At 36.3% G+C, this 25803-nt stretch overlaps 1 protein-coding gene across 1 annotated transcript in view; it reads right to left on the bottom strand.

Annotated features, from left to right (window-relative positions):
- ROBO1 (roundabout guidance receptor 1) overlaps positions 1-25803 on the bottom strand; it is a 1289171-nt gene that overhangs the window by 574080 nt on the left and 689288 nt on the right. The window contains exon 3 of the mRNA XM_006773945.2: positions 10600-10683. Within this exon, the coding sequence (XP_006774008.1) occupies positions 10600-10683 (84 nt within the window). The remainder of the gene's footprint in view (positions 1-10599; positions 10684-25803) is intronic.

The raw sequence follows: 25803 nt of genomic DNA, 5'->3' as shown, positions 1-25803 counted from the left end.
GGAACCCTTCAGTCCGCAGGCTGATGCTCTATCTACTGAGCCAAAACAGCTAGGGCAAAATGTTTTACTTTTATAACAAATGCTTATGTACCAATTGCATAGCCCTCAAGTATTTACTTTTTGAGATAAACTGAAGTTGAACTGATGTCCACGTCGTGAAAAAAATTTCTATAAAAATGAACATAAGGAGAAAAAAATAACCATTGCTAAAATTTTCTCTAAATATTAGAGATTACAAATAGTTAATTATCTTTTAGTTTCCAAAACATTAGTGAACTGCCAAATATAATTTCTTTTTTATAAATTAGGAAAGCTAAAACAACAAAAAACTGAGCTTATAGGGTATAGGGTGCTGGGAGTGGGGCTGGGTGACATTCAGCTGGCCATTTGAGGCCCAGACTTCCCATCCTAGAACCCTGGCCCCATTTGTCCGTAATCCTGTAACGATAAACACTGCTGTGAGTTGAAGCCTAGACTGGCCATATTTTGGCACTATGCCAAGAGTGAACTGATTCCACCCACCCCTGCTGAGACCCCTAAAGCTATTCAGAGCTTTAAATAATAGTTAATAGTGCTCCTAGCTTCCAACAGCTCACAGTTAAGGAAGCTCTGCCGAGTGGTTTGGCGGCCGTTGAGGAGTGGATGTGGTTTTATGTCGGCGAGATCACAGGCAAGCCTGGCATCACTGGCATAATGTTTGAAGACCAATCTTTAACATCTGTTCCTTTTTTTGTTTATTATTTGAATGTTCTTGGACCATGAGTATTCAGAATGGTATTTGAATTTAAAAAATGTCAAAATCCCTGTTTTCTAAATCGAACACTGCATGAAAAGGTCACAATTTCTCTTGATATTAAGTTAGATTGTCTTCTGCTTTAATAACATTAATACACCTCTAAATGCATGTGTTTGCTCAGCCTGAAAATGGAAATATCTGTGAACATACCAACCTGGTACATAGATTTATGAGGATAACTTTTTTACTTTGAAGGTTAGAATTTTATTTCCAGAAAAGTCAGGGGAAAGGCCTGGAGAAAACTAGAACTTGCTACAGTAGGAGAAATACTGTAGCAAGTTCTAGTTTGAACTTGAGTTAAATCATGTCAGTAGTTAAATAATAAAATTTGTATGGTCAGAGAAAGTCCTTTTTGACCACACCTATGTCTGTAAATGTTGGCATATTTGGTGGTAATCTAAGTATGTATCTTTATCTTTTTAAAAAATATCCTCACCTGAGGACATTTTTATTGATTTAAGAAAGATTGGAAGGGAGAGGGAGAGAGAGAGAGAAACATCCATGTGAGAGAGAAATATCTATAAGTTGCCTCCCATACACCCTGACTTTGGATGGAACCTAGGTATATGCCCTATTGGGAATTGAGCCTGCAATCTTTTTGGCTTATGGGATGAAGCTCCAACCAACTGAGTCACCTAGCTGTGTTCTTTGTGACATCTTTAATGCCAAGGCAGTGAATGAGAGCCATGACCTATATGTTATTCTAATTTTGATATTGTATTATTACTAGTCAATCTAGTTTTATTATTTTTAGGAACTATCTTCCTTAAAAATAAAATACCCTATGGATATTTAATTAGGGTTATAATTTAACATTACCCATGTATCTAAAAAGTATACTATGTCCTAAATTAAGTAAAAGTGATGATTATGTAAAAATAAATGGGAGGATACTTTGCATTGACCCACAGAAGGGATCTAAAGTAGTGCAGGAAATTTTCATTTCCAAGGTGTTCATGAAAAATTCTAGAAATATAATGATTGTTAATAATATAAAGACAACACAAAACTTACTTAATTTTTTAAATAATTGAGATAAACTGACTTAAATTGTTCTTCATAGAATACCATTGTCATTAAAGTTCAACTTACTTTTTAATGCTCAAATCCAGGTGAAGCTCCCATATCCCATATCCCTTAAACTTCAGGAAGACAGAGTTAGGCATGTCTACTCCCTATTTTTTAATTATTATGAAAACTAGAGGCTTGGTGCACAAAATTCATGCACTGTGTGTGTGTGTGTGGGGGGGTGGTGCGGGGGGGATCCGTCATCCCAGCCTGTGCCCTCTCACAGTCCAGGAGCCCCATGATAGATTGCCCTAAAGAGTTAGGCCCTGCCCACCCGGCTGGGGTTCCACAATGGATTGCCCATGGATTGCCACATCCCACTGGTGGGTGGCCTGGGCCTCCCTCTTTGGGGTGATCATGAAGCCTCCTGATTGATCGTTTGCCCCGCCAGCCAGTGGCCTGGGCCTCCCTCTGCAGGGTGATCATGGAGTTATGACTGGGCCCCTGACCAATCGCATTGTACCTGCCTTGGCTGGCCTGGTGCCAGTGGGTGTCATAGCGTGGTCGTCCAGATGGTTGTTCTGTGGTTTGGTCATTTGGTTGATTTGCATATTACGCTTTCATTATTATAGAGATGAAAACTTTTTTCATTTTCTCTCGATTCCAGGAGAAAGACTTTTGGAGTATTACACATAAATTTAACCCATTTTCCCAGTTTTCTGTCTCATCTGCTTCCTTTCATATTTTTATAGAATTGGCAGAGTTGCTGAATAACTGAGGTCATTTAAAACAAAAAACAAATTTTACAGCTTTACAACATAAATATCTCTCTTTTAACAATTAATGAGGAACCCATTTTGTTAAGTCAATGTTAGGTTATGGTTTTATTTCCAATATTGGTCTATACAAGTAGAAATGATTATTTTTAGAAATGTTTATTAATTTTTTATTAAGCACAAATTAATGATGCACAGACTGGCAAAGAGCAAGTTAATGAGGGGCCACTAGATATGATGATCCAAAGAGGAGCCATGTCTGGTATTGATCTTAATACAGTTTAGACTTTGTATACCTTCATATACCTAGTACAATACTTTCCCCAAGTAGTCACTCAGTATCTAAATTTTATTTAGCAAGTGAATGATTATCCAGATATTACATGGAGAGTAGAACAGATATTTTGTATAAACTTAAATTAGTATATTATTTTCTGGAGACAAATATAAAGTATTTAAACATGTATGTAACCATTAAAGTGAAGTGTTAATTTTATTTTGTTCTGCAGTTTATTTTACTACATTTTCTCATTTCCTGGCAATTCTGTGAGACATTTTAAATTGAAAATGCACTAAAATTGCAGAAGGGAAGGCTTGAAAATAGAAAATGTAATGCCATTAATTACTGCAACATACTAAATCTAGGCATAAGGTTTTGCCCTGATGGAGTGTTTGTGTGAACTAATATAAATTCAAAGTAAACATCATTACATAAAAGGGTACCATCTTTTTTTTTTTTTAGTTTTATTCATTTCAAACGGGCCAGATTCGGCCCGCGGGCCGTAGTTTGCCCACGACTGGCCTAGAGGCAGAAATATTACCTTGAAATTTTGATTTATGGATGTTATTTGGGCATCAGATAATTTTTTAAAAGCTCAGAAATTTAACATATGATAAGCAAATACAAAAAATTTATAAAAGCATTGGTAAATAGAAAGTAGGAAAGAAAATATAAGAGACTTAATTAATCAATTTAAGAGGTCAATTTTTCTGACTAATAGTAATTCCAAAGGAGAGCAAAGGAAAGAGATGGGGCATTATAAAAAGAAAAATAAAGGTCAATAGATATATGAAAAGATGTTCAACTTTATTAGCTATTAGGGAAATGTAAATAAAAACTACAATGAGATATCACCTCATACCTGTTAGAATGCTTATCTATAATAATAAAAGCATAATATGCTAATTAGACTGGACAGCAGAAAGACCTTCCAGATATCCTTCCGGGCGACCTTCTGGACAAAGCTGGGGCTGCAAGGCCGCTGTGGCTGCAAGGGCCAAGCCCCTGGCACGAAGTTCATGCATCAGGCCTCTAGTTATCAATAAGAGAAGTAATGACAAGTGTTGGAGAAGTTGTGGGGAAAAGGCGCTCTTATTCACAGTTGGTGAATGTAAACTGGTATAGCCCCTATGGAAAACAGAATGGAGGTTCCTTAAAAAATTAAGTAGAGGGTTACCATATGACCTAGCAATCCCTTTTCTGGGTGTCTACCCCCAAAATTTGAAAACTTTATTTGAAAAGATAAATGCATCTCTATGTTCACTGCAGCATTTTCATGTTGTCCAAGACATGGAAAAACTCAACTGTCCTTTGACAGATGATTGGATAAAGAAGATGTGGTACATATACACAATGGAATACTACTCAGCCATAAGAAAAGATAAAATAGTGCCTTTTGTGACAACATAGATGGATCTTGAGAATATCATGCTAAGCAAAATAATTCAAACACAAAAAGTCAAGAGCCATATGATTTCACTCTTATGTGGGATATAAAACTGAAATCAACAAATAAATGAACAAGAGAAACAAATAAAAACTCATATTCACAGACAACAGTATGGCAGTTAACAAAGAGAAGGGAGGTGGGGAGATATTAAGTGGTAAAGGGGGTCAAATATTTGGTGAGGGAAGAATATTTGACTTCAGATAGTGGGCACATAATGCAATATACAGATCATTTATACTAATAAAAGCCTAGGTGGTCCTTGTGCCTTTGCCCGTGATGTCATCACAAGATGGCCACCACAAGATGGCCCCCACAAGATGGCCAAGCACACAGTGGAGGCAGGGCCTAGGAGCTGCTCCGCATGTTGAGGCTTGGGGTCCTGCAGCTCCAGGTGGCGTGGAGGAAGCCGGTCCCAGTGTCTCCACCACCTCATGTGGAGGAGGCAGGTTCTGGTGGAGGAGGCAGGTTGCGTTCAGGCGAAGGCAGGTGCATAGTTAGGAGCCAGTGGGCCCAGATTGTGAGAGGGATGTCTGAATGCTGGTGTAGGCCCAATCCCGCAGGCCCGATCCCTGAGGAGTCCCAGATTGGAGAGGGTACAGGCTGGGCTGAGGGACACCTTCCCCCAATCCCCAGTGAATGAATTTTGTACACCAGGCCTCTAGTATATAAGAATCAACCAAAGAATGACACTCCTCCTCTCCCCGCCATGCACAGATTTCATACACAGGGCCTCTGGTGTATTATGTAATTTTATACTTGCAACCTATATAACTTTATTAGCAGTGTCACCCAAATAAAATTAATTTAAAATTTCCTATAACGGAAATAAATAATTCTGCAATCTGAAAAGTCCCATCTAGTACCCAGCATAATGAAGGAAAACAAATAAGACAAGATGGATAATCCACTACAAAGCACATCATAGTAACTCTGTTTCTGATATTTTCAAAGTTGTATTATGAAGTGCTTTGTGGAGAGTAGGCTTCTCTTAACAAGAGAATAAACTGGGAAAGAGAAAATAATTAGATCTAGGAAATAGGAGACCTAAGGTAAATAAGTGATGAAAAAAAAAAGGCGCACATCTAGAGAGAAAGAGTTCAGTTTGCGACAAAAACATGGAGAGTTTTGGGAGAGAGATATCTGTAATATTAGATATGATTTAGGAAGTTAAAATGAAATTAACTCTAGAAAATAAAGGCTCTGTACAAAGAAGGAAATGCTATTATAGTATACTGCTTGGTCTTACATTAGACTCACCTAGAAAACTTTCTTAGTCATACCAATAAAAACCTTGCCTGTTAATTTAACAAAGGATATGATGGTGAAAGAACGGGAAAAATATTTACTATATGTATTTAAAACTGACTAATCAATAACTATTTGTAGATGCATTTGATTGAAAAATATAAAGGAAATTACTAGAAGAAGAGTCTAGAAGAGTAAGAAAAAAAGGTTGCTTAAGGGAAAAGGTTCAAGAATAGGAAGGTGAAGTAGGGATCTTTATTCTGCTGAAAGCTTTTGGCAATATTTGATTTAAAATACATGTGCATTAGTCATCATGATAATAATGAATCTTGGATAAGAATGAGCAGAGACCTAAAATATTGGTGACCAGAACTGGGCTGTTGTATACAAGGAGTATGGTTAGCTTATTTAAATTTTAAACACATGTTCAAATGTAGCTCATAGCTACAACCCCTTTTAAATTAAAAACTCTGTGAAGTTAGAAAATGTTGGACTATTTATCATCTACGATGTTGAAACAGACATCAGGCACTGCCATTATTAACAACAGCACCTTCTGAGTGGTTTTTTAATGAGGATTAAATGAGTTTCTGAATGTAAGGTGTTTAGAAAACTTCATTGCATTCATAAAGTGATAATGAATACTAGATATTGGTATCAATACATAATTTAAAAATGAGCTTTCTGTTTTATTTTAATTATGAAGCTATTTAATTAATCAATGTCACCATCAATTAATAGTTATCCATTGAGATTTCAAAACATGAGGCAAATTTCAGTTTGGGGGTTACTCTCTCTCTTCCAAGGGCAAACATACTGTTTTATCCAGAATATTTGTTTTATAAGAGTACATATACAGTATTTTGTTTCCTTCTAAACAAAATTATATTCGAACTACTTGGAGGTAATATTAATTTTTAACAGACTCCATAATCCCCACTTAAAATTATTCTGGAATTTATAGACTAGATTTTTACTTGAACTTACAGATGTCACTGATAGTTGTTTGGTGTTAAAGTGTTTAAGTCTCCATTTAGCTATTCTTCAAATATGCTATTGTAAATATAAGATACGAATCCTTAAGACAGAACAGTGAAATTGAGACATATTTTCTTACAGAAATGGGAACAAGGAATATATTTTAGACATTACAAATCAAATTTACAGACTTTTCTGGTGCTCAGAAAATGAAATAAAGTTAATTTATTTTCTAATTAATAATTGATGTTCTCTAATAAAGACTTAAAATGTTATTAAATTGTTATTAGCTCCCATTTATTTCCCGAATTTTTATGTATTAACAAACTTCTTTTTAAATTTTGTGTCACTATCTAAAGCTCTGTGTGAATTGTGTATGTATGTCAGACATTTTATATATGCTTAGACATATTACTTAATTTCTTCATATTTGTAAAAGACCATATGTACTTCCAGAAGTCAATAGATAATGTACCATTTTCAAAAACTCCTTTAAAAAACATTGATTATTACATATTTGACCTCTTTCGGATGTGTGTCTGACCCCAGAGTGCTGATTTAAAACCTCATCTTACTTGTTCGTGCAATAAAGACTATGTAGTGTGAACTGTTAAATAATTCCCAATATTTATGACACACTTGGATAAACAGGAAATGGGTTACTTTCCTGTAAATAATGGACAAGTCCACTTTAATAACACACCACAGTGCCACCTTAGAAATTGCTCATTGATTAGAAGGAGAGAGACCAAAATGTTTTCAAATTTTACATGGCTTTATAGTATTGTAGCTGGAGATGGTAAGAAGAAAAGGAATCGCTATAGGCTTCTATCCTGAACTCTATAATGTGTTCCCCCCCCCCCTTTGGGCCTCTCAATTAAATCCTTTAAACAATTAAGATAAGTAGGGAATATGCTTAAAGAAGCAAGGGTTATCAAGGGTTGATCATTTGTTGACTAGATCATTAATAAAAAAATAAATTCGTGTGTATGATATGAGATCCATGGATTCTAGTTTGATGTGTCAATTTGAGAGTGACATTTCCAAAAGTGGTTGAGTAGCAGAGCAGATGCTGTAGTGACGAATTAGCTTGCAGTGAAAATTATACTCTTTGGAGTGACCAAAAAAAGGAGAATTGGAGATGTGTGAATGTGATTTTTAGTGGACTGGTGATCTTTTGGACTGTTTCATGTTCCCCAAATATATTTTCCAGAATTGTAGGTTCCTCCGGGAATTTTACTAATTTATGTATATGAATATAAGAGGGAGAAAGAAAAGTCTCACAAATCAGCTCAATTAAATGAAGCAACATGTACTAAAAAAAAATCCAGTATCTATAATTTGCACAGTCATTTTGAGATGTTGCATAAAACATGTAGACCTCACCAACAATTTACTTTTTTACCATGATCTATTTACTTTTTTACCTTTCATGGAAATTAATCTTGCAACTAACTCATATCAATGATTTATTTGGCAACTGCTTTGTATATTCTCTAAGGTGCTTTATATTTATATTTTATTTCTAACAGTGTTCTTGCTGCTATATCCAGGGATACTACTCTAGACAAATCTAATGATAGACAATTTACATTAAATATGTAAAAATGTTCCTGAGCTGATAGGCCATCTCACTTCCCTCTAAACCAGTGGTTCTCAATCTTGGCTGCAGATTAGAATCACCTGGGAATCTTTTTAAAATCCTGATTTCTGGGCCTCATCCTCTGGAAATTCTGTTTCTTTGTTATGGGGTGGGGCCACAACATTAGTAACAAAGAAACAGAATTTCCGGAGGATGAGGCCCAGAAATCAGGATTTTAAAAAGATTCCCAGGTGATTCTAATGTGCAGCCAAGGTTGAGAACCACTGCTCTAAACCAAATTGCCTCTTATATAATACAAGGACTCTATCAACTCAATTACATGTGATCACAGTAAATTCTTTCTCACACACACACTTGTACACATGCACACAAAAGAAAGAAATTTGCTGATAGGTCCAAGTAATACTTTATATGAGTATTTCCACTTCAGAGCTGAGATCTTCCTTTATAGTTGTTATCAAGCAGACAAAAAACATTTTCCTAATTAAATTTTTTATTACTTCCAATGGAGTTTTTAATGAACAAAGAAATAGTCAATGTGCAAAGGAAAGAGACAAATAGCATGCCTAATTCATAGAGTATAACAGAGATTCCTGAATAAACAAGAATTTACTGAAACAAAATAGAATAAATTTCCTTAGGTACTAGGGTGTTATAGTTACAGTCTCAGGAATAAAACTGTTCGGAAGATTGCTTTTCAGTCACTTTGCATTAAATGTGTTGTTTTAATTAGTTTCCCTGTAGAATATAAAGATACTTTTATCAGTTTATTACCTTGTCTTAATTCATCTAATAATATGTTTAATGGCAGAAGTCTGACTACTAATTAACCTGAAGGAGAAAAAGAAATCTGAATGAAAAATTCAAAAATTGGTACATTTAATCTTAAATATATTGTTTTGTTTTTAAGTTCTCTTAATTCAATGCTTCAACATGATTTATGTGTTGGTTATATGTAATTTTCAGGAAATCCATAAAAGACAAAGAGCAAATGCTGTTAGTTTATCTAAACAACGTAGTTGTTTGTACTGTGTGAGCACAGGGGAATAGAACAGGGATGACCTGGTGAATGAGGAGACCCAGGAGAGAGAACAAGAACTTGAGTTCCTCTTTTCACAAATATGAACTTTCTTTGTATTTACAGTATTAAGAAATAACATTTACAATTCTGGTTCTAGCTAAGTTCCTACCAACTCCACCATCTCACCATCTATGGGCTTTGGTTTGTTAACCCTTTAATCTTAGTTCTTAGGTTGAAAGATAGGAGTAAAATGAGAATAAGATACCTATAACACTAAAATAAATGTAATAAATATTACAGTTGCTTATAAAGGTGTTATTAATTTTATTACGTATTCAAAATATTTAAACCCCAAAATTATGTAGATGAGGGGAGATATTGTTGAAAATTCTATCTATGAGGACAGTGAGGATGCTTCTAAAGTGAAGTACCAATTTATTACTTTATACAAAATGAAACATGTCTATTGAATTATTCTCTGTTGAACACAGTCATCTGTAAGGTTGCAATGATACAGAAGAGTTCTCCATTATCTCTATTTCCAGTTACCCCAACACACACACACACACACACACACACACACACACAGCCTTCACAGCCCACAACTACAAAAGTTTGTGGAGAACTGTGCCAGTAAGAACTAATAAAGAGAAAATAATAAACAGCTGCTAATACTATAAGGCCATCTCACATCAGTATCTAATTTAATGTGTTATAAGTGATGTATTTATTTTTTGCTTTTATCTGAAGTTTTAGTCAAATTGCCTCCGAGTTAGGTGTATAACAGGCAATTATACTTATAACTATACTTACAAATTCTATATGAAACATTTACATATATCAGGGTCATCACTTTTATACATTCATAATATCAATCGTTTCCAACAATTCAATTAGTTAATTCGTTACTTTTATGCTGGTGTAAGCGTGCATCAATTTAAGGAGTTTGTGGATGAGGTAACAATAAGCCATGCAAACAGATCCTGAGGTGGAAGTTGATACTTATGATTAGAGTTTGTTTTCTGCTGTTTATAAGACTATCAGACCAAAAAATACAGATTATTACACAGCCCAATTATTTGCAAGTAGTCTTTTGTTTCTTTTGGTGGCAATTTACTCAAATATTAAATCTCCAAGAAAATATTATCCTTCTAAACATATTAGCAATATCAAAGTTTCAGGCTAATAAACATTCATTAATATCAAAAGTAGACAACAAGGATGCATGCAGTTTTCCTGTCAAATTTCTTTCCCCCCAAAATGTTTACTTTAGCAAAATGACCTGCCAGCTAAAGAATGAAGTCCAGGAAATGAGGACAAGTTGCAGGGCTGTTAGCTGGGAGGGGGTTATGCGATAATTTTATACAGGTGGTTGATGGTTGATGGAAGTGGAGGGAATTCATGAGGAATGGCAGTTAGTATTTGCGAAGGAAACACTCTACCTGTGTAGCCCAGCGAATTGTCATCGTTATCAGAGGTGGGGTTTGGCGTCCCGTTGTCGGTGCCCCTCTCTAGGTCCTCAGGGTCTGTCAGAAACAACATCAGAGCTGCTGATGGGGTCACAGTAGTAACAGTGGTGGCCATTTCGATCACAGCATGTCCAGACACAAGTAAATCCACATGTGACAGCAAAACACACAAGGACAGCACGCAGCACACACCCTCCGCGCCCCTCCCGAGGCACACTAAGCTGTGCGAGGGCCTCAGCATCCTGGCTTACAGTTACTGCTTCTGCATCTCCCTAATTCTTTGCTCTGCCTGCACCTTTGCTGCACTTCAAAGCTGGGAAGGGCTCGGACTGCCCTCTGTGAGGCCGCCGCGCGGACTGAGGGAGCATATGGGAGAGGGAGAGGGCAGGGTGGCTGAATGCGAGCATTGCTAATTTTCCACCTTATTGTTAATCAAAGCTATTGACTGTGATCACTCCCCATCATCGCTTCATCTCTTGCCAATTACAGACTCAAGGGACTGTACCTCATATGGGTGGAGGGAAGCTGGGGGGTGGGGGGATAGGGTCTTGTCAAATAGGAGGGCGAATGATTAAAATGTCATACTTTTCCTGAGCAACAGTGAAGAAAGTGGAGCAGCATCACCGCTTTCAGCGAGCAACATTTGTCATCTTAGAGAACTGAGATACATTTACTGAAAAGCACGTGATAGCAGAACGACTCCTAACTTTGCACATTGCGGCTTGAATATTTAAAACCATTCCACATTGTTGAGATTCTGCATTGCAATCATTCAGATGAGTATTTTCATCCATCTATTGTGATTTTTCTTGAGTGGAAGAATTGATTTTTGTTTTTCAAATTGCACATTCATTTTCCGAGGCAGACTGTTAGAGCTGAGGCTGAGCCTAGCAAGACCGGCGCTCCACTACCCTGCAGCTGAGCAGCAGCACAGAATTGCAGGGAGAAGCCCGGCCACACCACTCGGAATTCCTCTTGAGCTCAGTCACTCTAGGCATCACACCTACCCGTGTTCGATAAATATGAGCGCAGACGCCGCTCCACTGCTGATGAGCCGACAGACACAGTGTGTACCTCCTGAATCTAATATCACAGAATCATAGGTCATTCAGGTGGTGGTGCCTGCGGCCTCTTTGTCACCTTAAATAGCACCTACAGAGGATTTCTCCTCGGAGGGAGGCAGCGGAGGGAGGCAGCGAGTGCACGCAGGGAATGCCCCTTAAGAAACATCACAGGGGTCATTCATTTTGTGTCCCTGCCCTTTTCCTTTCTCTTTTCTTCCTTCCTTCCTTCCTTCCTTCCTTCCTTCCTTCCTTCCTTCCTTCCTCTTTCCTAGGCGTACACATTTTATCTTAGACGCAGCTATTTAAATTGCTTTTAGAAATGATTTAGGGATGACTTAAGACATTTTTAGAGAGGCTCAAACATCTAACATCAGTCTACTTCCTGGGTTTTGTATGTAGCATACATACAAAATTGCTCACTTGATCTCACTGCCTTCCTCTCCCACCCAGGTGTCATATAATTACCCTGATGTGGCTAAGATGGAGAGGAAAGAAAGAAAACATTCGGATCTGTGAAGACTAAAGGGGAGAGTGCCATCATTGCTTTGGTCATCCTTGCCTTGCCAGAGATGGATGTTGTCATTTTCTCCTTAAAATCAACTCTTGAAGTGAGTGGGTTATCAGGGAAACAGTCCACTTTCTACCCCTCCAGCCTGTTAACTTATTTGTATGCGCAAGTTGTTTAGGTCAGAGTTTTAATCACATCAACAGGAGAGAAAGGAAAACTGGCATTTCTTTGTATTTTGAGGCAGTATTAGCCCAAGGTTCTGCCACAAAGTAAGTAACCTTCTCATGCAAGCTTGCTGAATGAAAGAGGTTGATGGAGGAAGGTAAGTGAAAGGTGCTGGTTCAAATGGATCAAAGGGCATCTAAAGGGACCTTTCCTGTTTACCCACGATCTTGTTTTAAAACACATGACATGGAGGGACCTGGAGAGTATTATGCTAAGCCAGTTAGAGAAAGATAAGTATCACATGATCTCACTCATATGTGGATGCTAATAAACAAAATAAACTGATGAACAAAAATAGATCCAGAGACATAGAAGCATGATGGGACAGACTGCGGAATCTCAAAGAGAAGGGGGCGGTGGGTGGGTGGAAAGAGATCAACCAAAGAACATATATGCATATACGCATAACCCAAGGACATGGGCAATGGGGTGGTGAAGGCCAGGGGCAGGGGTGGGGGTGGGCTAGCAGGAATCAATGGGGGGAAAAAAGAGGACATTTGTAATACTTTCAACAATAAAGATTAAAAAAACTGAAAAAACAATGTGTTTAGAGTCACCTTAATTTTAGACTATTTTTTCTTAGTAACAAATACACCACTTCAAATGAAATATTACTTTCAATTTATGAGGAATGCTTCATTTAATGTTGATATCCACATTTTTAACCACTCTTAAAAATACAATAAAAATCCATCCAAATCCGCAACATAAGCTACATCAGCTTGTCTACAGAACGCCCCGGACTTTGTGATAGGCCTGTGCATTTTTGTTATTGAGCCCTCCCTGAGAATGAGGATATTATCACAACAGCATGAAGATGAGGAAAGGAAGTTCACTAACATTTGAAAGGAGATACCTAAATCTGTTTGAAGTAGATTTTCACTTATGTCTAACATCCTAAGTAGTTTCTAAATTTGCTTCCTGTTCCCACCCAGCACCCTTCTGACCCCTTCTTAGTCTCAGGGAAGGATAGACTTTGCCTTAATCAATGAATCTTACCATCTTACAGTGCACTCTATGTACCTTGTACTGCTTTTAATTAGTAATATGCTGGACCTACAGGAAACAAAAGGTCCAATTTTTACTAACTTCAGTCATTTTTCCCTTCCCCCTCCTTCCTGTCAAAAGATAATTATAGCAGAGACAATCACCTGACACACTGCAATAAGCTGGAGAACTAAGCCAAAGACAGTCCAAGATACAATTATTTAAAGTTTTTGTTAAATAACATTGATTGTGAGAGTCATAGAATGGAACATAATATGACAAGATGTTATTAAGTGCTTATAATGCCTAGAGGAGGTGTTCTTATGTTCCAAGTGTGTTTTAGGGCTGCCCAGGCCTGAGCTGATGTATGTGTGGTTGTAATGGATAAAGAGGACAACCATCTCATCTGGAAGTGCACTGGCGCGGGGGCACTTAGTTCTGTGTGCCTGTGGCCCAGTTAGACTGGGCATTCCAGGGGGTCAGGTGCTCTGCCTCACATTTGTACATCTACCTCTTTCCAATGTATCTATAGCATAGCACATGCTTACATAGATCCTTTTGCCTGTAGGATAATAAGAGATGGTAACCAAAAATGCAGCTCTCCATCTGAAACAGTTTGGAAATACAATTGCATTTGTATTATAGTAAAAAAAAAATACTTGATATACATTAATTCAAATGCTGTTGTACTCTCTGTCTCCATGAAAGCATATAAAACATGTCTTGGATCATTAAATCATAAATATTCTGGTTTCTAAACATGTCAGCTGGACGCTCACAACAACCTTCCATCAGATACACTGATTCCTCCGAATTTAGTGGCCATTTGCCTTCGCTGCTTTTTAAGGCACCCAATGTAAAAGTTCCATAGTCCTTTTATAATAGAAAGCATGTCTTTCAGAAAAGTTTACTCTTAAATATAATAATTAATGAAAGGTGATGCAACTTTCTTTAATGGTAAATTAAATGGTAAATTTGAAATTTGTTAATGTGTATAATAATAATTTTACTGAGTTTTCCCTATGCCAAAATATAATGGAAATTTTGAATTACAAGAATCATAACATTGCAATCCCTATAAAATCATTCATTTTGACAAGGATTATCAATGGATATTAAATATATTAGGTGAAAAATTGTAGGCAACAGCATATTTCACAGTGCTAGAATATCACTCCAGAACTTATTCACTAACTTCGAAGGGGAAAATATACTTTTATAATAGCCTAGAGGTCTGGTGCATGAAATTCATGCCTGGCCTGTGCCCTCTCACAGTGCGAGGGTCCCATGATCAATATCCCCAAAGAGGTAGGCCCTGCCCACTCACCGGAGGCTCCTCGATGGATTGCCTCACCTCCAGGAGCTGCGAGGTGCTGGACCCACCTCTGCACCATGCACGCAGTGTCAAGTCCCCACCCACTCGCAGGTACCCGCTGTGCATGCAGCCTCCTGGGGATGGATTGTTACGGTGTGAGGGCCTCACAGCATGAGGGTGTGATGACCACATAGGCTTTTATTAGTATAGATAGATCTAGCAGTCACTGCTTGAACTCAGTAATCAAACTCAGTATCATCAATAGTGTGAAGACAATTGTGTAATACAATATACAATATCACCTATGAAGCATTCATACTAACAATTCTTGCCTTGCATCCAAACAAGTTTTAATACCCAGTTTAAAATCTACAGAAAATAAATGTGGGCTTAGGATACACATGCAAAATAATTAAGGGGTGAATTATCTTTAACTTACTTTCAAATGTTCCAAAAAGTATATTGAGAGAAGAACTAAAGCAAATATGCACAATATTGAGAATTGCTCAATCTATTATGAAAAACACTCAAAAATGTTTAAAGGATGGTGGATGAAGTCTGGGTGGTCTAAAGCTTTCCCTATAATGTGCAGCTGAAATTTACACAATAATTCTTCTTTTCACTGGTGAAATGATTAAAATAGGTAATATTATTTTTGTAGCATGAAGACTCATATTTCACTCCCCTTCAACTCATATTTCTCTAAATGGTTCATCATATTATGGGGCCAGTGTTGCATTGTGGAAAAGTAGAAGCCTGAGAGAAAAAAAAGTAGGTTGCTTAAATTGCTTCACTTATTTAATTTTAATTGGTTTGGTATTCACAGCTCAAAACATTTGAGTTTTCATCTTTATCCTTCCTTTCTGTCATATTCAGTTATATAAATATATGTTAAAAAGAACAGCTTCTTCATTTTTCCCTGCTGTAATGTGTCAAACTGGTTTCTTTATAGATTTGCATTATCACTGTACAGGACTTTGACATTAATTGACATTTTGGAGATGACCATTAATAAAAGATTAGGGGAAGCAAATGAATATAAACTACTATCAATATGAGAATTGTGTTCTACAAATTGGATCAATTCTCATTGATTCTTTCCTACTAATCAAGAGGAAGGCATGGAATGGGTACTTTAAATGGAGTACTGAGAACATTTAATTAGAAACCCAGGCAATGAATTAAAAATTAAGTACAAAAACTACGTTTGTGAAGCTTTAAATTTGTGCCTCAACCTACAAGATCAAATTAAAGTGAAATTCAAACTTCCTCTTTAATCAGGTACAGTTAAAATTACTGTGGAAGTTACATTATTATTTGCCCCATTCTTTCAACTGGGAATAAGGGAAGAAATACGAGTTATGTTATGGAGACGTGGAGAAAAATAAAATCAGTACATGTTTTAAGATAGTATATACTTTACAAAATCCAGAGAATGAAACAGAAAAATTCATTTACAATGAGGACTAAATAACATTTTCAGAAACCGACATGCTCTAGAATATTGAATATATGCATCAAGTTCTAAAATTGTGCTACAAAATGTTAATGAAACCTATTTTTTAAAAGTAGCAATATGGTAACTGAAAATAATGTGTTACACCCATCCCAATTTTGCTATTATAAGGAAAATCAAGGTTGCTTCCTTATGTTGCTTTCAAAGATAAAAGAACTGTGATTATAATGATCGAACTAACTGAAATAACCTCCATGATAGAGGAGGTAATTGTAACTAACCTGAGATGCCAGGATTGCATTAAGTGAAAAGGTAGATTTCATACAAGGAACTCAAAATGTGATAGTGCTTTTCCTGTTTTCTGGTTTAGGCAATTAGCTAACTGAATGAATCAAATATAAAGAAAGCAAAGCAAAAATTATACTGATTATAATCACAACTAATATTTCCATTACGTTTTAGTTTATTTAGTATAAAATACACCATTCTGTATGTATATACATATCTTTCTTGCATAGATCTTACAGTCATCACCATGATCATGATTATGACTCACGTCATCAATGTTGTCATTTTAGAGATGTTGAAACTAAAGCTCAGAGAATGTCTTTGTACTCTCTCATGACATTTTTAAGTAGTGTATTTGGAATTTGATTCCAAATGATTTCTGACTCCAAAGCGCCTTATCTTTTCATTATACCCCATGGCTTCTCTTTAGTCATCAATCTAATTCTAGGAACTGGATTGAATTTCAATAGTAATAAGCAATGAGACATCAGAAAATGATTATTTTCCAGTCACTGAACAATAAGATTGGACAATTTCACAAATCTATTTTTCAGTTCCATTACGCATATCACCAGGGCTTCCTCACTGTCTTCTTTTATAGATAAGATGAAAATAAAGTAGTTGATAAGGTGATTGCTGATGTTTAAGCAAGAAAAGCACAATAAAATATTATTAAAATAGAGGCTTATTATAAAACAAGGCTTTACCCACATATTTTTAAGTATGTAAACTTGAGGACAGAACTATTGACTCAATAAAGTCAAGATAATAAGTAATAATAATATAATAAATTCAGATTGTTTTTCTTGATAATTAACTTTTTATCATTCTTCAACAACAAAGTTTTGCTTTTTCCTATAGGCTTAAGGAGGCCTCAAACAGGGTCATGCTTTACTCATCTTGATATACTTAACCTTAGCACAGTGCTAAGAACAGAGTAGGTAATCAATATATTTTTGTTGGCTGATTGGATGAAACACCAAAGCATACTTTTACTGGAATCAAGAGCTCAAGATGAAGATACCTATTCCCAATGTATGAGTGCTAATTATTTCCTGATTTGCTTTGTCATATACTTATCTATTTAAAATAATAATTTATAATCACCATAAGTCTAATTCAAAACTGCACTTTGGGAGATTGTTATTGCTGATAGAAATAACATCTTTCTCCCTCCCTCACTCCACATGTAAATATATGCTCTAGGAACTAGAGTAAGTTTTCCTTCTCTCATGTTAAAATGAATTTTTTAAAAATATTCTTGATAAAAGAAAATAAAATAAATAGTGTTAATTCTTAAAACTGAAATAAGTGGCTATATGAATAAACAAGGGAGGCATTTAAATATTGCCATAGAGGTGGACTGAATGTTGTTTCTAAGAACTCATTCTGATTTGAATAATTTTGGGTATAGATATGTAGTTATAAATAAAGGGGTATCCTTATCTGAACAAATGAAATTCTTTTTTTCTGAGAGGGTGCACTTGAAATTAAAGTGATATAATACACATTTAGAATCATTAGTTGGTTTGCAAATGCCACATTCTAATTTTGAATTTGCAAAAATGCTATAATTCTGTAAAAAAGGGAATAATAACTACATGAAAATTCTCAGTACAATTTTGTTTGGGCTAATTTGGTGTATATCCAGTTACACCAGTCTGGTGAGATCTGATTAAATAATAGAGACCTAACACACATTTAAGCAAAAACACCAAAGACAAAGATATATAAATATAACTGTTCCATTCACATAAAACACACTACTGAATGTTAAGGAGGTAAATATATTCATGGATAAGCCTGCGAATTAGAAGAATACAAATGTCACAGAAGAAGCTTTTGATTCATTTAAATTCAACTTAATTTGACAAAACAAGATAAAGTGCCTTCTATATGGAAATCATTCTATTGATGGAGAAATGGTTATAATTTTAAAACCATTTGTTTCCGGATCTCTTCTAGTGGAAACACTGACAAAGTGGAGCTCTTAAAGTAATTGGGAAAATTATGCTTCATCGTGACAATATGTTTTTTTCTTTGATGTCTGAATGTTTGGTTTAAGAAAGTCATGGAGCTTTTTGTAAAAATAATAAGTGATGACTATTCCTTTATATAATTAGAAACTAAGCCAATTGTCCAGGTGAATTCTGCATTTATTCAAAATGCTCAAATCAAATCCTCAGTAACATCTGCTGCTACAGATTCGTTGGTCGTAGGAGTTTAATCTGCAGAGATTTACTCCTTTGAACTTCATTTGTGAGAATTAATTTCTGATCCACTTTACTAGTATTTCTGATCTTTCTGTTGAGTTTTTGTTGTTGTTGTTGTTTGTTATTCTCCCCACCCACTTTGCCCTGGTATTCAATAGTCTTCCTCTTATGGTGCTAGGCATCTGCTACTGTTCCACTCCTTTCCAGTCAAAGCATAAGGTAACTTCAGCACAGGCTAATTAAATGGTGCTTGAAGTTAGTTAACAGGTGGTGGTCCCAGCTGCCCTAGTTGTATAAACAGATACATCTGGCATCGTAAGGGCCAGAAATGGCAATAGTAATACCTGAATGAACGGAGTGCTCTTTCCATAGCATTAATTGGGAATCAGGAAGAAATACGGCCTTTTTTTTATAGAGGAGAAATTTGGTTTTGGGGTATAGTGATCACATTTGAGATTTTGAATAAAAAGTCAGAATTTCTTATCATTTAAGCTGTTCTCTTCCTCATCATAGAATGTTTAAATTGATTACCACTTCTCCCAAGTATGTCAATAAAGCATGTATCCAATCAGTGCTGCTAGTTAATATGTAGGATGATATTTAAGAAAGAACACATAATTATTAAATTTAGTCCAAATATCAAATAATTTACTTAGCATTTTGGAATTACTACAACTAAGTATATATTATTATTTATTTAGATAAACAATATAGTGTAGTATTTAGGAGCTACTAAACTGGCCAAGTTGTTTATCTTGTCTGTGTCTCACTTTCTTCATTTATAAAATGTGAAATAATATAATCTATTTAATAGAAGTGTCATAGAAGCAAATATTTGTGAAGACCTTACTGAACACCTAATAAGAAGTCAGGAAATGTTAGCTATCATTATAATTAATCCAAATTATAAATCAATTTAAAAAGGATCATTTAACAATTCTTAATGATAAAATCCCTATGTATTTTCTTCTTGAAATGAAAAATGATATATTCTTTCTCTAAGTGCCAATTCAGAGGTTATATAGGGGATAAAATGAATAAGGGGCCAGTTAAAATTGAAGAGAAAATTGAATTTTGCAATTTCATTTTTCTCTAGCCATGTTTATCATGTCTTTCCGTTGTATTTCTTCAGCACACATTTTCATAGAATACCCACCAAATGGGTCAGAAACTATTTCCACGTGGACTGCCTTTCATACTTAGGGCAGACTCCTTGAACTGCAGACTTTAGTTTGCCTAATTGTCTGGTTGCTTTGTGCTGACAAGGATGAATTCACTCAATTTTATTTCTTGTGGGAAAACAACACATGATATTGAATTTACAGACTTCTTTACTCTTAAGAAAAAGCTATTTCCCCCTTGCCCAGTGCTGTTTCAACCTCTTCCCCAGATCACTTGGTCAGTGCCATCCCCACCCCAACCCCCCCTCGCCTTCCCCAGCTGTTCTGTGACCAGGCAGCCGTCCACCTGCGGCCTTTGCGGGCAGCTCTGAGACTGCATTCACTCAACTGCTAAAGGGACAAATTTCCCCCATAGTCTCTTCATTGTCTGCTTTTTCTAACCACAGTCACGGTTTTTGTGCTCTTCATCCTAATTGTGCTTTTGATTATTGGGGTCATTTTGTGCCTTCAGCTTTCCCAGAGGTCACAGAGATTAGCTGTGTCCAATCGAGGCTCAGAGAGAGCGGAGGCTTATCCCATTCATTCCCCTCCATTGATTTCCCCTCAGTGTGAGAGTGGCAAGGGTGCTTACTTTTCCCTTTTTGTACTCCCATGTGGCAATTTCCTTGCAGCTCTATCCCACTTCTCCTTGGAGGAAAGTTGTCTGTAGAGATGGTGTGGCACTGAAGCAAATCTAGGAAGAAAGCAGGGAAAGTACCAAAGTAGGGCCCTGCCGACGGAATTAGTTTTTTCCTCTATTGTTTCAGTGCACTTAGCTCACAGCCATTCAACGCTTCCATTTTATAATGTCAAGCTGCAATTTAACAGCAATCCTTTCCTTAGCTATTCGTCAGAGTGTAATCAATTGCACACACACATTACATATATAATTACATATATACTACCAACTACAATTATATATACTATAATAACATATGTACTATGTGTTTTTTCCTTTGTTTTACTTTGCTGATTCTGACTTTGTGTTTTTCACGCACTGCCATTACAGTATTAGAATATTCTGATTTGCATTTGTGGTTTTAATGGGAAACTCCGCCAGCCTTTATTCTCAGAAGTATGTTTCACTTACTAATGTTGTTCCAAAAGAGACATTCTTATTGTAAATTAATGGAAATTCTTGAAACCTAAGACAAAAAAAGTAGTTATTTTTAAGAAATGTGCATATGTGTGTGCATGTAAAGGGAGTGTGGGAATCCTGAACAATAAACATCCTAAATAACCCCAAATTCCATAAAGGGCATTAGGTTGATTATAGCATTATTCATATTCAAGTGATAGTGGGAACCTTTTATTATGTAAAATATTCTCTAGGCACCTAAGTTCTTGGCTCTAAAAGAAGTCCATTCCTTACCAATGGTCAACAGTTTAAAACACGGTAGGAGGCAGTCCTCACTAGATTTTCCTTCTTGTTGAAACTCAAGTGACTAGTGGGTTTCTATTTGGTGGAATTACTTGTTTGGCTCAGAAGAAAGATGTGAAGAATTATGATTTGTTCATTAAATCATATTGCCTCATAAGTAGAAATGCTTTTCAGAAACTATACTGCACATTTACATTCAGATTGGAAGATATTGTACCACTTACTTTCCTCCTTCTGCAATCTCTGCGTTATAATTCATAATACATTTATTTGTATATGAAGAAATATGCTCATTGGTAGATTCAGTGGCTTTGCAATATTTCTCTCAAATAACCTTTTCAAGTTTCATTCTTAAAACTTTTCATCAGGGTTTGGAGAGGAGACAGCCTAGTTGGCCAGCAAATATAAAACTTGTTTTCAATGATGCAGCTTCTATTTGGATACTTTTGGTCAGCACATGTATGGGGCATAGATGGAAAACTTAATATAGAAACTAATAATCTTTCCATTGGGCTTGTGATCATTTTTTAATAGAAGCCAGATTTTTTAAGAAACTCATTTTCCTGCAAAATGGGAAAAGGAACTGAAGTATACAGATATGGAGTAAAAATATGATGAGTTTTATATAGCCAGAATTATGGTAACTATGCATGAATATTTTAGGGAAATATAGAAATAATAATTAAATAATTCTTGCTGATGGAGAAAAGGAAAAATAACTAGAGGAAAATCTTTGTAATCTGCAATATTTGGCATTTGAAATTGCCCCAAGGCTCCACCATAAACCTTCAAACCATAATAAGAGGAGTCAGAAATGGTCCTAGGATTAACAATTCATATTTAACATGTGGATGGCCAGTTTTACATTAGTAGTAAATTAATGTAAGTAAATCAAACATCTAAGAAGATGTGCCTTAATTCTTATATTTTGTGGGGATAAGACTAAAGTATTTATCAGTAAGTTGTATTTTTGGAATGTGTATTTCAATGCTTAAAAATAATTATAAATTTATAAATATTACCTAATATCTGATAACCAGCAAACATAAATCTCCATCTATTATTAATTGCTTACTTACATATAATTTTGTAGCTCTTACATATAATTTCAGGGGGTGGGGGCAACGAGTCTCTTTAACTGTAAAAATTCTGGCAAAGACAAGTAGGTATACAACATTACAGTGAATGAGAAAACACACAAAATGAAAACTGCCAAAGTATTTACACAATGTAGCAATTGACTGTCCATTATAAAAATGATAACAGTGTATTGTATTTCACAGAGAATAAAGATATTGTCAAACTTCCCCTCGATCACACTTGTACTTTATATATAAAAGCCTAAGCGACCAAACCACCGGTTGACCATCCCTATGATGTGCACTGACCACCAGAAGACAGACACTCAACACACAGGATGGAGCTCCGTCCTGTCTGGATCAGGCCTGCGGGGATTGGCCGAAACCAGCTATTCGACATCTCCCAAGAGGTTCCGGATTGCGAGAGGGTGCTGGCCAAGCTGGGGGACTCCACCGGTGCATGAATCTGTGCACTGGGCCTCTAGTGTTATATATTTTTCTTGCAAAAATATTGTGCTCAGAAGGCCAGTACTTCATAACAAAAGTCATTGTGAATCTTATTGTAAAAATTTGGAACTCTACTGCCTTTGTTGGTAGAATTTGAGAAACTTGGAGGCTTTAAATTTATATTCATTAGATATTTAAGTTAAGCTCTTTATTTTGAGATACTTTTTATGTTCACATGCAGTTTTAAGGAATAATGTAGGAATATCATTGTACCTTTTACCTACATTTCCCTCCTGGTAATTATACCATTGTAATAAACTGGTTATTATTTAATAGGAAAGGAGTGAAAGGGGAGACCAAAAGATATAGACGTGCCATTTACACCGCTTTGCCAAAAAGCTACACTTACCATTCTCAAGTCTATTCCCTGCCTATTGATGGGGGAAGGGAATAGAAGAAGGCAGTTTAGACACAAGCCCAGTAAAGTCTGAGTGACATGGGAGACTAATGGCCTGTCAATCACAACCAAAAAGGAGTCAGTAGCCAGGATGGGCATGGCCACTGCAAACTCAAGAGAAATCTAAATATATAAACTTCTAGACAAAGGAGCAACTTTCTTCTCGGCTCCTTTGGGACTCCTGCTGCAGGGGGCGGCACTCCATGTGCGCACATGGCACATGGCCATGATGGACTGCACACGTGGACTAATGGCCTGAATGCTGAACTACACCAGCCTGCAATGGAACAGAAACTCTGGACCCTGGCCCTCTTTCTGGCTCTGCCGAACTCCCAGCTGCCCCTCTTCCAGAACTGGCGGGGGAAACGGAACATTATGACCCTAGAAATGTAACCCTAAGGCTATAAAATCTTCTACCACCTCTCAGCCTCCTGTAGGGGCTTCTGAAAATTAATTTGGCTGATCACCAAGAACCCCGCAAACAATAGAGAGTCCCCCCTTGTATACCCCTCTGGCATCAGAAACATCTTGGGAAACTATTATACAATGTCACAAACAGGATGCTGAGATTAACATAGGCAAGATAGAAAGCATTTCCATCACTATAGAATCCTTTAGGTTGCCCTTTTATAGCCGCACCCACCTTCCTCCTGCCCATGACCTCCTGATCCACTAACCTGTTCTCCATACCTGTAATTTTATCATTTTGAGAATGTTCTGTAAATAAAATAATACACTATGTAACGTTTTGAGAATGGCTTTTCAATCAGCATTATTCTCTAAAGATTCATCCAAGTTTTCCTGTGTATCTAGAGCTTATTCCTTTTAACTGCTGTGTATTATTCCATGGTGTAGCTAACCTACAGTTTAACCATTGACCAGTTTATGTATATCTTGGCTGTTTCCAGTTTTTGCCTATGAAGGACAACACTGTTATATACATTTGTATATGAGTTTTAGTGTAAACATAATTTTCATTTCTCTGGGATAAATGTTCAGGAAGGAAACTGCTGAGGCATATGATAACTGACATTTAGATTTTCAAGAAACTGCCAAATTTATTTCCAGTGTGGCTGCACAAGCAGTGAACCAGTTTTGAAAGGCATGTATGTATTCACATGAAAGAAATGTATTTGTGGCATTAGGATTAGATTAAATTTCTGAGAGCTCTTTCCTTCCCTCCTTCTGCCTCCCCTCCCCTCCACTCCCCTTCCTTCCAAGTCTCTTTCCTTCTCTTTCTTTCCCTTCCTTATAGTTTTTTCTCTCCTCCCACCCTCCCTCCCTCCTTTCCTTCCTTCCTTCTTTCCTTCCTTCCTTCCTTCCTTCCTTCCTTCCTTCCTTCCTTCCTTCCTTCCTTCCTTCCCTCCCTCTCCACTCCCTTCCTTTTCTACCTTCTTTCCTTTCATCTTATCTGTGTGTGGAATTTTGATAGAAGGAATGACTATGTGAACCTAATCTGAAATCAAGTAAGATCAGTAATATTATAGCTTTGTAGATCCTTTAAACAGATTGAAACTTAGTTTTAGAGACTTTAAAACATTCAATGTCATCTTCTTATATTAAAGGAAAATATATAATTTATATTAAAAAGGAAGAAAATGCAAAATAATCTTTGGGTTTCCCTTTTTCTATTGATAAAAACAAGCTACCAATAGATAACCAAAGCTAAAAGTGAGTTGTTGCCCTGGCTGGGTGTCTTAGTTGGTTGGAGCATCTTCTTCTGCACCAAAACATTGCAGGTTCATTCCCAGTCAGGGCACATACCTAGATTTTGGGTTTGATTCTGGTTCGGGTAAGAACAGGAGACAACCCATAGATGTTTCTCATACCCATGTCTCTCTCTCTTTCTCTCTCTCTCTCTAAAATCAATAAACATATCCTCAAGTGAGAATTAAAAAACTAATCATTAAATATTATAGGTAGAGGTGAGGGGGTAAAAGCTCAACCAAAGGACTTGTATGCATGCATATGAGCATAACCAATGGACACAGACAGTAGCGGGGTGAGGGCATGTGCTGGGGGGTGGCGGGGGCAGGGGAGATGTCAATGGGGGAAAAGGAAGACTTACATAATACTTTAAACAATGAAGAATTTTTAAAAAGAAGTAAATTAACATGAGACAAATTAACAACAAAAAATTATAGGTAAAGTTACATTGACAAGGAGAATAATGAGAATCTTAAGTAATTGACTATAAAAGCGAATATAAGAGCAATAGATAGTCTTCAAAAATAGGTAAAAATCATTTATAATCTCAAACTTTTATACATACAGAATGGAAAGTTGAAGAAAAATTCTGATTCCAGAAAAAAAAAATCGTTCTCTTAAAAAATCTGTATTGTCTTAGATTTTTAACATGAAAAGTATAGGGAAATGGAGAATTACTTATAACAAAGTCATTTGAAATAAATGTATCTACCATACTTAAAAAAATCTTGTTGTAAGATTTTATAACAAACTAACGTCCATTAATACATGGATTGTTAAGCCACTACAGTAAAAGATAATGTAAGAACAAAAATATTGCCCGGTGTGGCTCAGTGGTTGAACATTGACCTATAAACTAGGAGGCCAGGATTCGATTCCCAGTAGGGGCT

Source organism: Myotis davidii, unplaced genomic scaffold, assembly GCF_000327345.1.
Source record: "Myotis davidii unplaced genomic scaffold, ASM32734v1 scaffold24, whole genome shotgun sequence".
NCBI classification, from domain to species: domain Eukaryota; kingdom Metazoa; phylum Chordata; class Mammalia; order Chiroptera; family Vespertilionidae; genus Myotis; species Myotis davidii.
Note: the sequence above shows the minus strand (reverse complement) of the source record. Positions and strands in the feature narration are given on the sequence as shown.